The sequence below is a fragment of the Aegilops tauschii genome, chromosome 1 (assembly GCF_002575655.3).
Source record: "Aegilops tauschii subsp. strangulata cultivar AL8/78 chromosome 1, Aet v6.0, whole genome shotgun sequence".
NCBI classification, from domain to species: domain Eukaryota; kingdom Viridiplantae; phylum Streptophyta; class Magnoliopsida; order Poales; family Poaceae; genus Aegilops; species Aegilops tauschii.
The window spans coordinates 296736170-296747474 of NC_053035.3; the positions used below are offsets into that span (position 1 = coordinate 296736170).

At 43.0% G+C, this 11305-nt stretch overlaps 1 protein-coding gene across 1 annotated transcript; it reads right to left on the minus strand.

Annotated features, from left to right (window-relative positions):
• Positions 1 to 5559: 5559 nt before the first annotated feature.
• LOC109744563 (cyclin-dependent kinase E-1) lies at positions 5560 to 11034 on the minus strand. The gene is made up of 15 exons (XM_020303727.4): positions 10545 to 11034; positions 10331 to 10441; positions 10104 to 10207; positions 9917 to 9959; positions 9726 to 9824; positions 9193 to 9262; positions 9015 to 9109; positions 8822 to 8855; positions 8650 to 8734; positions 8481 to 8558; positions 8313 to 8360; positions 6782 to 6814; positions 6582 to 6690; positions 6019 to 6225; positions 5560 to 5919 (listed from the first exon to the last, which is right to left on the minus strand). Exons 1-15 carry the CDS (start codon positions 10767 to 10769, stop codon positions 5848 to 5850), a joined length of 1413 nt encoding a protein of 470 aa, XP_020159316.1. The 5' UTR covers positions 10770 to 11034; the 3' UTR covers positions 5560 to 5847.
• Between the last annotated feature and the right edge of the window lie 271 nt (positions 11035 to 11305).

Consider the following 11305-nt stretch of genomic DNA (forward strand, 5'->3'; position numbering starts at 1 on the left):
CTTAGTCATCTTGCCCATGAGGCATGGTTCGCAAGCATCAAGTGATTCATAATCAAGTGATTCCAAAAGTCCATCAGCATGGAGTTTCTTCATGCGCTTTATACCAATATGACCTAAATGGTAGTGCCACAAATAAGTTGCACTATCATTATTAACTTTGCGTCTTTTGGCTTCAATATTATGAATATGTGTATCACTACGATCGACATTCAACAAAAATAGACCACTCATCAAGGGTGCATGACCGTAAAAGATATTGCTCATATAAATAGAACAACCATTATTCTCTGATTTAAATGAATAACCGTCTTGCATCAAACAAGATCTAGATACAATGTTCATGCTCAACGCTGGCACCAAATAACAATTATTCAGGTCTAAAACTAATGCCGAAGGTAGATGTAGATGTAGCGTGTCGACGGCGATCACATCGACCTTGGAACCATTTCCAACGCGCATCATCACCTCGTCCTTAGCCAATCTTCGTTTAATCCGTAGCCCCTGTTTCGAGTTGCAAATATGAGCAACAGAACCAGTATCAAATACGCAGGCGCTACTACGAGCATTAGTAAGGGACACACCAATAACATGTATATTAAATATACCTTTCACTTTGTCATCCTTCTTATCCGCCAAATACTTGGGGCAGTTCTGCTTCCAGTGACCAGTTCCTTTACAGTAGAAGCACTCAGTTTCAGGCTTAGGTCCAGACTTGGATTTCTTCCCTTGAGCAGCAACTTGCTTGTTGTTCTTCTTGAACTTCCCCTTCTTCCCTTTGCCCTTTTTCTTGAAACTAGTGGTCTTGTTAACCATCAACACTTGATGCTCCTTCTTGATTTCTACCTCCGCAGCCTTTAGCATTGCGAAGAGCTCGGGAATTGTCTTTTCCATCCCTTGCATGTTATAGTTCATCACGAAGCCTTTATAGCTTGGTGGCAGTGATTGAAGAACTCTGTCAATGATACTATCATCAGGAAGATTAACTCCCGGTTGAGTTAAGTGGTTATGGTATCCAGATATTCTAAGTATGTGTTCACTGACAGAACAATTCTCCTCCATCTTGTAGCTATAGAACTTGTTGGAGACTTCATATCTCTCAATTCGAGCATTTGCTTGAAATATTAACTTCAACTCCTGGAACATCTCATATGCTCCATGACATTCAAAACGTCTTTGAAGTCCCGATTCTAAGCCGTAAAGCATGGCACACTGAACTATCGAGTAGTCATCAACTTTAGTCTGCCAGACGTTCATAACGTCCGGAGTTGCTCCTGCAGCGGGCCTTGCACCTAGCGGTGCTTGCAGAAAGTAATTCTTCTGTGCAATAATGAGGATAATCCTCAAGTTACGGACTCAGTCTGTGTAGTTGCTACCATCATCTTTCAACTTAGCTTTCTCTAGGAACGCATTAAAATTCAAGGGAACGGTAGCACGGGCCATTGATCTACAACAACATAGATGTGCAAAAACTATCAGGACTAAGTTCGTGATAAATTAAAGTTCAATTAATCATATTACTTAAGAACTCCCACTTAGATAGACATCCCTCTAGTCATCTAAATGATCACGTGATCCATATCGACTAAACCATGTGCGATCATCACGTGAGATGGAGTAGTTTTCAATGGTGAAGATCTCTATGTTGATCATATCTACTATATGATTCACATTCGACCTTTCGGTCTTAGTGTTCCGAGGCCATATCTGCATATGATAGGATCGTCAAGTTTAACCCGAGTATCCTGCACGTGCAAAACTTGCTTGCACCCAGTGTATGTGAACGTAGAGCTTATCACACCCGATCATCATGTGGTGTCTCAGCACGACAAACTATAGCAACGGTGCATACTCAGGGAGAACACTTTTACCTTGAAATTTAGTGAGGGATCATCTTATAATGCTACTGCCGTACTAAGCAAAATAAGATGCATAAAAGATAAACATCACATCCAATCAAAATATGTGACATGATATGGCCATCATCATCTTGTGCCTTTGGTCTCCATCTCTAAAGCACCGTCATGATCTCCATCGTCACTGGCTTGACACCTTCATCTCCATCGTAGCGTCGTTGTCGTCTCGCCAACTATTGCTTCTACGACTATCGCTACCGCTTAGTGATAAAGTAAAGCAATTACATGGCGGTTGCATTTCATACAATAAAGCGACAACCATAAGGCTCCTTCCAGTTGCCGATAACTTCTACAAAACATGATCATTTCAGACAACAATTTATATGTCATCACGTCTTGACCATATCAAATCACAACATGCCCAGCAAAAACTGAAGGAAATATGCCCTAGAGGCAATAACAAAGTTGTTATTTATATTTCCTTATATCATGATAGATGTTTATTATTCATGCTAGAACAGTATTAACCGGAAACTTAGTACATGTGTGAATACATAGACAAACAGAGTGTCCCTAGTATGCCTCTACTAGACTAGCTCGTTAATCAAAGATGGTTAAGTTTCCTAGCCATAGACATGAGTTGTCATTTGATGAACGGGATCACATCATTAGAAAATGATGTGATGGACAAGACCCATCCGTTAGCTTAGCACTATGATCGTTTAGTTTATTGCTATTGCTTTCTTCATAACTTATACATGTTCCTATGACTATGAGATTATGCAACTCCCGAATATCGAGGAACACTTAGCGTGCTATCAAATGTCACAACGTAACTGGATGATTATAAAGATGCTCTACAGGTGTATCCGATGGTGTTTGTTGAGTTGGCATAGATCGAGATTAGGATTTGTCACTCCGATTGTCGGAGAGGTATCTCTGGGCCCTCTCGGTATTGCACCTCACTATAAGCCTTGCAAGCAATGTGACTAATGAGTTAGTTGCGGGATGATGCATTACGAAACGAGTAAAGAGACTTGCCGGTAACGAGATTGAACTAGGTATGATGATACCGACGATCGAATCTCGGGCAAGTAACGTACCGATGACAAAGGGAACAACGTATGTTGTTGTGTAGTTTGACCGATAAAGATCTTCGTAGAATATGTAGGAACCAATATGAGAATCCAGGTTCCGCTATTGGTTATAGACCGAAGATGTGTCTCGGTCATGTCTACATAGTTCTCGAACCCGTAGGGTCCGCACGCTTAACGTTCGATGACGATTGGTATTATGAGTTTATGGGATTTGATGTACCGAAGGTTGTTCGGAGTCCCGGATGAGATCACGAACATGACGAGGAGTCTCGAAATGGTCGAGACATAAAGATTGATATACTGGACCATGTTGTTCGGACATCGGAAGTGTTCCAAAGAGTTTCGGATAAAACCGGAGTGCTCGAGGGTCACCGGACACCCCCCCAGAAGTTAGTGGGCCACCATGGGCCTTAGAGGAGATAGGGCCGGCCAGGAGGTGGCGCGCACCCCCCCCCCCCCCAGTCCGAATTGGACAAAGGGTGGGGGCGGCGCCCCTCTCCTTCCTTCTCTGCCCTTCCTCCTTCCTTCCCCTCCTTATTTGACTAGGAAAGGGGGGAACCTACTCCTAGTAGGAGTAGGATTCCCCCCCCCCTTGGGCGTGCGGGCACGCCCAAGGGGGGGGGGGAATCCTACTCCTACTAGGAGTAGGTTCCCCCCTTTCCTAGTCAAATAAGGAGGGGAAGGAAGGAGGAAGGGCAGAGAAGGAAGGAGAGGGGCGCCGCCCCCACCCTTTGTCCAATTCGGACTGGGGGGGGGGGGGTGCGCGCCACCTCCTGGCCGGCCCTATCTCCTCTAAGGCCCATGGTGGCCCACTAACTTCTGGGGGGGTGTCCGGTGACCCTCGAGCACTCCGGTTTTATCCGAAACTCTTTGGAACACTTCCGATGTCCGAACAACATGGTCCAGTATATCAATCTTTATGTCTCGACCATTTCGAGACTCCTCGTCATGTTCGTGATCTCATCCGGGACTCCGAACAACCTTCGGTACATCAAATCCCATAAACTCATAATACCAATCGTCATCGAACGTTAAGCGTGCGGACCCTACGGGTTCGAGAACTATGTAGACATGACCGAGACACATCTTCGGTCTATAACCAATAGCGGAACCTGGATTCTCATATTGGTTCCTACATATTCTACGAAGATCTTTATCGGTCAAACTACACAACAACATACGTTATTCCCTTTGTCATCGGTATGTTACTTGCCCGAGATTCGATCGTTGGTATCATCATACCTAGTTCAATCTCGTTACCAGCAAGTCTCTTTACTCGTTCCGTAATGCATCATCCCGTAACTAACTCATTAGTCACATTGCTTGCAAGGCTTATAGTGATGTGCATTACCGAGAGGGCCCAGAGATACCTCTCCGATACTCGGAGTGACAAATCCTAATCTCGATCTATGCCAACCCAACAAACACCTTCGGAGACACTTGTAGAGCATCTTTATAATCACCCAGTTACGTTGTGACGTTTGATAGCACACAAGGTGTTCCTCCGGTATTCGGGAGTTGCATAATCTCATATAGTGAGAGGAATATGTATAAGTCATGAAGAAAGCAATAACAATAAAACTTAACGATCATTATACTAAGCTAACGGATGGGTCTTGTCCATCACATCATTCTCTAATGATGTGATCCCGTTCTTCAAATGACAACACATGTCTATGGTCAGGAAACTTAACCATCTTTGATTAACGAGCTAGTCAAGTAGAGGCATACTAGGGACACTCTGTTTTGTCTATGTATTCACACATGTACTAAGTTTCCGGTTAATACAATTCTAGCATGAATAATAAATTTTTATCATGATATAGGAAAAATAAATAACAACTTTATTATTGCTTCTAGGGCATATTTCCTTCACTTTTATTATTTTTCTAGACTAACTATTAATTCAATGCCCACATCTATTTGTTGTTTTCTGCTATTTTTGGAGTTTTCAAAAAAATCAGTTTTTTTTATCAAAACAAATCAAATAAAATACTACATCTGTAACTTTCACATCCAGGAAATTTCAGAAAGCATCACAGCTGGCTCTCGACCAAGGGGTGGGCCGCAAGGGTTATAAATCATAATATATCAAAATTTAACAAATGTCGTCTAGTTTACTGTGAATTTCGTCTCCTTTTTAAAAGATTCGTTTGAAATGGGACAAGCATTTTATGCCTGCGGTTGAATGGACTCTTCTGCTACATCTGTCCGTGGAGATTTTTGCAGACTTTTGTGAGGCCCATTTTGGTGACCCTCGTTGGAGTTGCCCTTAGTAAGTGAAGAGATACTATTCTAAAAAAAAAAGAAACTGAAGAGATAACAAGGGCGGGTGGGAGTTGGAAGAGATGTTTAAGTGATCACATCTTGACCCTCAATTCTCACTAATCAAACAAATAGAATAAATTTTTCGTGTTTTACATACATAATTCCCAAAACAATGCATCATAATTCCAAAAACAATGCATCCATATAAACATGTTGAATTTTTTCAGAATCTTTTGAAACATCAAAATATTATTTTGGCACTGTTCAAAATATAGGGCTCACTGGAGCTCGTCCTCCAAAGTGACTTTTTGCCAAACCACTCGTCTTCCAACATGAGCAGAAGAATGAAACTAGCATGTCTACCAGCTTGTCTTGTATATTCAGAATTCAGAATGTCAATTATTCTGCATGGAGCAGCTTAGCGCAGTAGCTGTAAAAGGCAATCATCCAAATTTCCTCTACAACGACCCTTACAGCTACTTTAACTTACCAAGCTAGCAGATAAGCACTATAAATCTACAACAACAAGCTTACATGGCCACCAGACGATGTATATCTATCTGGAAGATTTACATACATGATGATGCCATGAGTACATTTATATCAGTCGGTGCCCAGGAGGGAGGATGTCAGAAGCGCCTCTTCTGCTGAGGGTACCCAGGGTTCTGCATCCCCATCCCTTGATCAGCCTTCCTTCTCAACTGTCAACGCCAAGAAAATCAAACGGCTTACTGATCGTCACAAGCGTCATTCAAACAACAGTAGCTAGGAACGTAAGATAATTAAAATATACAACAAACCTGGTGTGGATGAGACTGGCCACCTGCGCCTCTCTGCATTGGAATGTTGCCGGGATTCATCCCAACCATGCCTGCTTGGGGCGCTGCGCCAAAGGCACCCATGTTTGCACCAGGAGGCATTCTTTGCATACCACCCATAGGCTGTTGCATTTGCCTTGGGATTTGTCTTGGTACAGGCTGGCCTCCTGGAGGTCCGTTCCCTGATGGCTGAAACATGAATGCATCATGTTATTACAGATCATAGCACGGCAGTTCTCAAGAATTCTTTGGTTCACTCAAAGTGGGACTGAAACAAATCTCCTGAGGAAATTAAACAAGAAACAAGCCTTGTGATGCCTACGTCTAACTTGACTGACTAATTAAATATGTTCTGCACCATTGGAAGATGATTTTGCTACAAGGAAGAAATCTAAGTCTCCGTAAGCACATTCATTGCACAAGCTTTCCACTAATCTTCTCTAAAAAAAAAGCTTTCCATTAAGCTCTTCTCTATCAAAAAAAGCTTTCCACTAATCAGGTCAATTGGAAAATTAAGATTTAGGCAGAGACAAAGCTTCTATTACCGGTTGAGTTGGTTGAAGGCTTGTTGTTCCTTCAAAATCTGTTGAGGTGTCTACTGGACGAACAGGATATGTCACAATTTTCTCGCCTGGCTGAGATGGTACAAGTGCACTGACCAGAGAGACATTTTAGGCACAGAGACAAGAAAAACCATCACTTTCTAAACTAGAGGCAGTTGAGACTCTATTCATACATAACTTACTTTCGTCCAGGTAGCGGGTCCATCCGGAAGTACCTAGCAAAGAGGTGGATGTATTCAGAAGAGTTGATATATCAAACTTCATTCCCCATTATCAGAAGAGTTGATATAATAAACTGTAATCGCCAATATCCCCGCATTACAACTATGATTTTGTTGTGTTCCCTGTATATTTAAAATATTCTACAGCATTAGGACATGAGTTTATCTCAAATCGGCATTGTTTCAATGGTTAAAAGTTATGTGTAATTAGCAATGACAACATTCGGTACAGATCAATCCTACCGGAAGAACCTTTGGTTCCTGGTTTTGGCCGCTTTGCTTTATGCTTGTGATCCATTTCGGCATTCTTCTAATAGGAAATAACACAAATTCTGTTCAAGGAGTGGCTTTGGGTGGGGTGGGGGGGGGGGGGGGGGGGGGTGGTATGATGTAAGGCTGTTATGGTTTTTTTCTGCTGTAACGAACTCCTAATGGTTTGTAATAACGGAAAATCAGAAGGCAACCCCTTGTTTAAAAACCATTTTATATGTGAATAAAGGAAATTTTGAGGTTAAAACATAGCATGATTCCAAGAATAATTCCAGACTGCTTCTAAGGGTATCTCCAACGCGGACCCTCAAATCATCCGTATATGTCCTTTGCGGGAGTCCGGGCACTTTTGCCATCCAGTGCTATCAAACTGGTAGCAAACCTGGGGGGGCTTTGCGGGAGTCCGGAAATCCATCTGGCCAATCAAAAGCCACCATGTATCCCTCCTCTCCGTCCGGATGGCAGAAGGCCGCTGCTAATTTTTCCTGTTTGACAGAAGGTGAAGGCGTTTGGCGGAAGCACTAATTAACCTGTTTGGCGGAAGGGTAGCATCTTTGGCGGAAGCCACTAAATGGCTAGCATGCTTTAACTAGTAATTAAGTGCTAAATAGCATGTTTTGGCGGAAGGGGTAGCATCTTTTGCAGAAGCCACTAAATGGCTTGCTCCAAGGCGGAAGGCACTTAATTAAGTGCTTCATTTTGGCAGAAGGGCTAGCATGTGTTATCTTAATATGAGGCGTTTGACGGAAGGCTATTTTTTAAAGTTAATAGGGGCGGACATTTAAGGTATAGCATTGGATGGCCGGCTCCCGTATCATGTCCGCAAACGCGTCCGGACGCGGTCCGGGGACGGATAGTGTGTCTGTTTTAGGGGATAGCGTTGGAGATGCCCTAATAGAGTAGAGTAAGGCAGTTTAGACAGTGGTATAACGGGAGCGGCTAGAGTCTCCCTATTAGTACAAAGGAAACCTAAGCATATTCCAAAGATCTCATATCTGGTAGCACCAATAAGGATGCATAATGGTCTGACAGGTAGTTAAAATATGCACCAGATAGCTATTGCAGGGCAGCATCTTTTTCATGTTTGCTCATCTAGATTCAGGTAGCTTACTACAAGTCTAGAGCATGCATCAGCTAAGAACTAGTTATACAGATATGGAAACAGAAGCATCCAAACACGCGAAAGGGGAAAAAAGAATAGGTGAAGGTATTAATTATTTACTCATGCTCCAAAGCTTGTGCAGCTGTAATACGCTTTCGAGGGTCATACCTGAAACATGAGGAATACTAGGATGATAAACCAACACATAATAGTACAAAAAAGAACAAAAAATATGTTCATCAACCAACATAATGTTGACTCCAACAAACTAGAGAGCAAGAGACATACTCGAGCATTCTTGAGAGAAGGTCAAATGCAGGACCCTTCTGCGGCAAGTGAACAATAGTATGAAGACCTGTGTTCTCACTGCAAGGGAAATATGACAGTATATTAAGTTAAGTAATAATAAAAGAGATATTTAATCCTTCTTAGAGTAGCTCAACAATGTCCAACATACTACTTATGCCCCTGAATGTGTTGCTGGTCATTTTGCCAGCATGGAAGATTTGCAAGGGTAGGCCACTTCTCGACCGTAGGATGACCTTCAGAAGAGTTGGGTTATTGTTGTGAGTATATTTCTGATGAGCATGACAAATCAAACAAGACAAGCAAAAACAAGGAATACATACCTAGGACCTTAAAAATCTTGTCTAGTTGATCAAGCTACAAGACGTGTAAATCAACTGTGAGATATACCAATGGCATAAACGGAGGAAAGTTACTTGAGACATGATCGTCATGTAAAATATAACAACTTTAGTCTAGTGATATAATCTAAAAACAAGATGGCAATACTAACTAACTGAGTGCAACTGCCCATACTTGAAAAGGGTTTGGAGTAGCTTTTGCTTCAACACCTTGGAACAATGGTTTCAGTGTAAGCAATTCGGCAAAAATGCAACCAACTGCCCACATGTCTGGAGATGGTTAAGAGAATAACAGAATTAATGAAGAAAAGTAGACAGTAAAAGGATCTGCTTTTCTCTCCCTGCAAGGATACCAACAGCACTTGTGTAGTGTTTAGCTCCAAGTAACAGCTCAGGTGCACGATACCAGATAGTTACAACAACCTGAAATTTATTTCAAATCAGGGAATTAGCATAATACATTGCACAGTGTCAAAAGTACTGCAGAAATCTACCATACCACCTCAGCTATTCATGAAGCAGTGTTGTACAAAATAATACTACCACGTGCCGTAATTAATGTACAGTTAAGAGTTAAATTTAGAAGGTTTAAGAGGGTATATTATGGGATTTAATGTGGATCCTCCTAGGCCGTCAATGGACTCCAATCAACGGCCAAAATTGCATTCAGATACTTGAACTCAAACATTCAAAATCGGTGCACTGTGTGATAAATATTTGCATGCAATTGCAAATTATAAGCTTTGAGTCTATAAGAATAGTGGGAACCTGAGAATACTAGTGGTAACTTGGCGGAATGAGTGAATGACTGCATTCCATTACCAAAAGTACCATCCTTTGGTTCCCTCATATTACTTGAAATGGGAATGTAGATAGAGCTACTCACCCCATTGTCACTTAGTGGTTTTAGTGGAGCTTGATATATCCTAGCCAGCCCAAAATCAGCAATCTTTATAATTCCATGTTCTTCTCCTTCTCCCATGACCTACTGGGGCACACCATTGCAGCATGCTTAGCAAGCAAAAGAGACAATACTGGACAGATTTGCGTATCAGCGTGAGGCATGAAGCAACATACCAGTATATTAGAAGGCTTGAGGTCTCGATGGATAATCCAGTTACTGCAGGAGAGGAGACAGGTAGGATAGATCAGATTTTGATAGGATTGACCCAGATAAACATTGCATATATTTACAGTGAAGACATCACAGCTTGTGGAGAATCATGCTGCTCGACTTGTTAATAGAAAATATATATAGACATACCTATGGAGATAGTTTAGGCCATTGAGCAGTTGCCAGAGCAAGGATTTAACTGTATATTGGTTAATGGAGAGGTTAAGCTTCTCTCTGTGATGCCGAATAACCTCCTGCGGATAAAGCAGTGCTTCGTTAATTAATTATTCCGTCGAGAGAGTTGGATTTGAATTTCATACTAAGAGGTCGACAGGAATGAAAAAGGCACATATAAGCAGGGGACGGGAGTTGCATACATAGAGGTCATGCTCGGCGTAATCGAAGGCGAGATAGAGGGACATGTCGGCGTGGTTGATGTGGACGTTGACGAGCTTGACGACATTTTCGTGGTTGATCTCGCGCAGGAGCTGCACTCAAAGGGCAAGCGCATGGAGAGGGATTACAGTCCTATATGGCCAGGGTCTGGAACGCCACGAAGGAAAGAAACAACCGGCGGCGGCGATGAGTTACCATGATCTCTCTAATGGCGGTAGGCGACACGCCATCGCCCTCCTTGGATTGCTTGAACTTCTTGATGGCGATGGGGGAGCCGCGGCGGCCAGCAGCCTGGGGATGCGTTGGCTTGAGGCGCGCGAGGAAGACGAGGCCGTAGGTGCCCTCGCCGATCTTCCCCACCAGCTCGTACTGCTGCAGCCATGCGGGGCGGTTTGACCCTCCGCCGCGGCCGTCGCCCATCGCCGCCGACGGCAGTCGACCAGATCCCTCTCTTTCTTCTTCTTCCTCCTCTAAAGAGGAAACAGCGGCGAAACACGGCAGAGCTTGTGCAGAACAAACGGATCAGCTAGACTCGCTTCGGGAGGAGCCGGCGACCTAGGGTTTGGGCCCCGCCCGAATCGGAGTGAGAGAGGGATTGGGGAATCGGATGGGGGGCGGGCAGGCTGGGGAAGAGAGTGTTTTTGCAAAATATGCAGCGTGGCCCGTATCCTCGCCTTTGGATGCTGATCGGATGGCTGCGGTCAGTTTCGATTTATGAGTCCACAACTTTGGTTTCGACTCATACTTTCTCATCCAAAAAACACAAAGATTTCATCCCTCCTCCCTGCACACCAGCAATATTTTTCGTTCTCAACTTTCTCCAAAAATTCTTACTTCATGGACATGCAAACGTGTACTCTCTTCGTCCCATAATATAAAACCTTTTTTTACTAGTGTAGTGTAAGAAAAGGTCTTATATTACGGGATGAAGGGAGTAGTTTACATAGAAGTGCGGT

Bases quoted from the DNA above. Each gene is read 5' to 3' on its own strand.
- LOC109744563 (XM_020303727.4), bottom strand. From the start codon at position 10,769: ATGGGCGACGGCCGCGGCGGAGGGTCAAACCGCCCCGCATGGCTGCAG. The intron at 9,263-9,725 runs GTGAGTAGCTCT...AATAAATTTCAG, and splicing joins AACCACTAAGTGACAATGGG to GTTGTTGTAACTATCTGGTA. The intron at 5,920-6,018 runs GTTTGTTGTATA...TGGCGTTGACAG, and splicing joins GCCAGTCTCATCCACACCAG to TTGAGAAGGAAGGCTGATCA.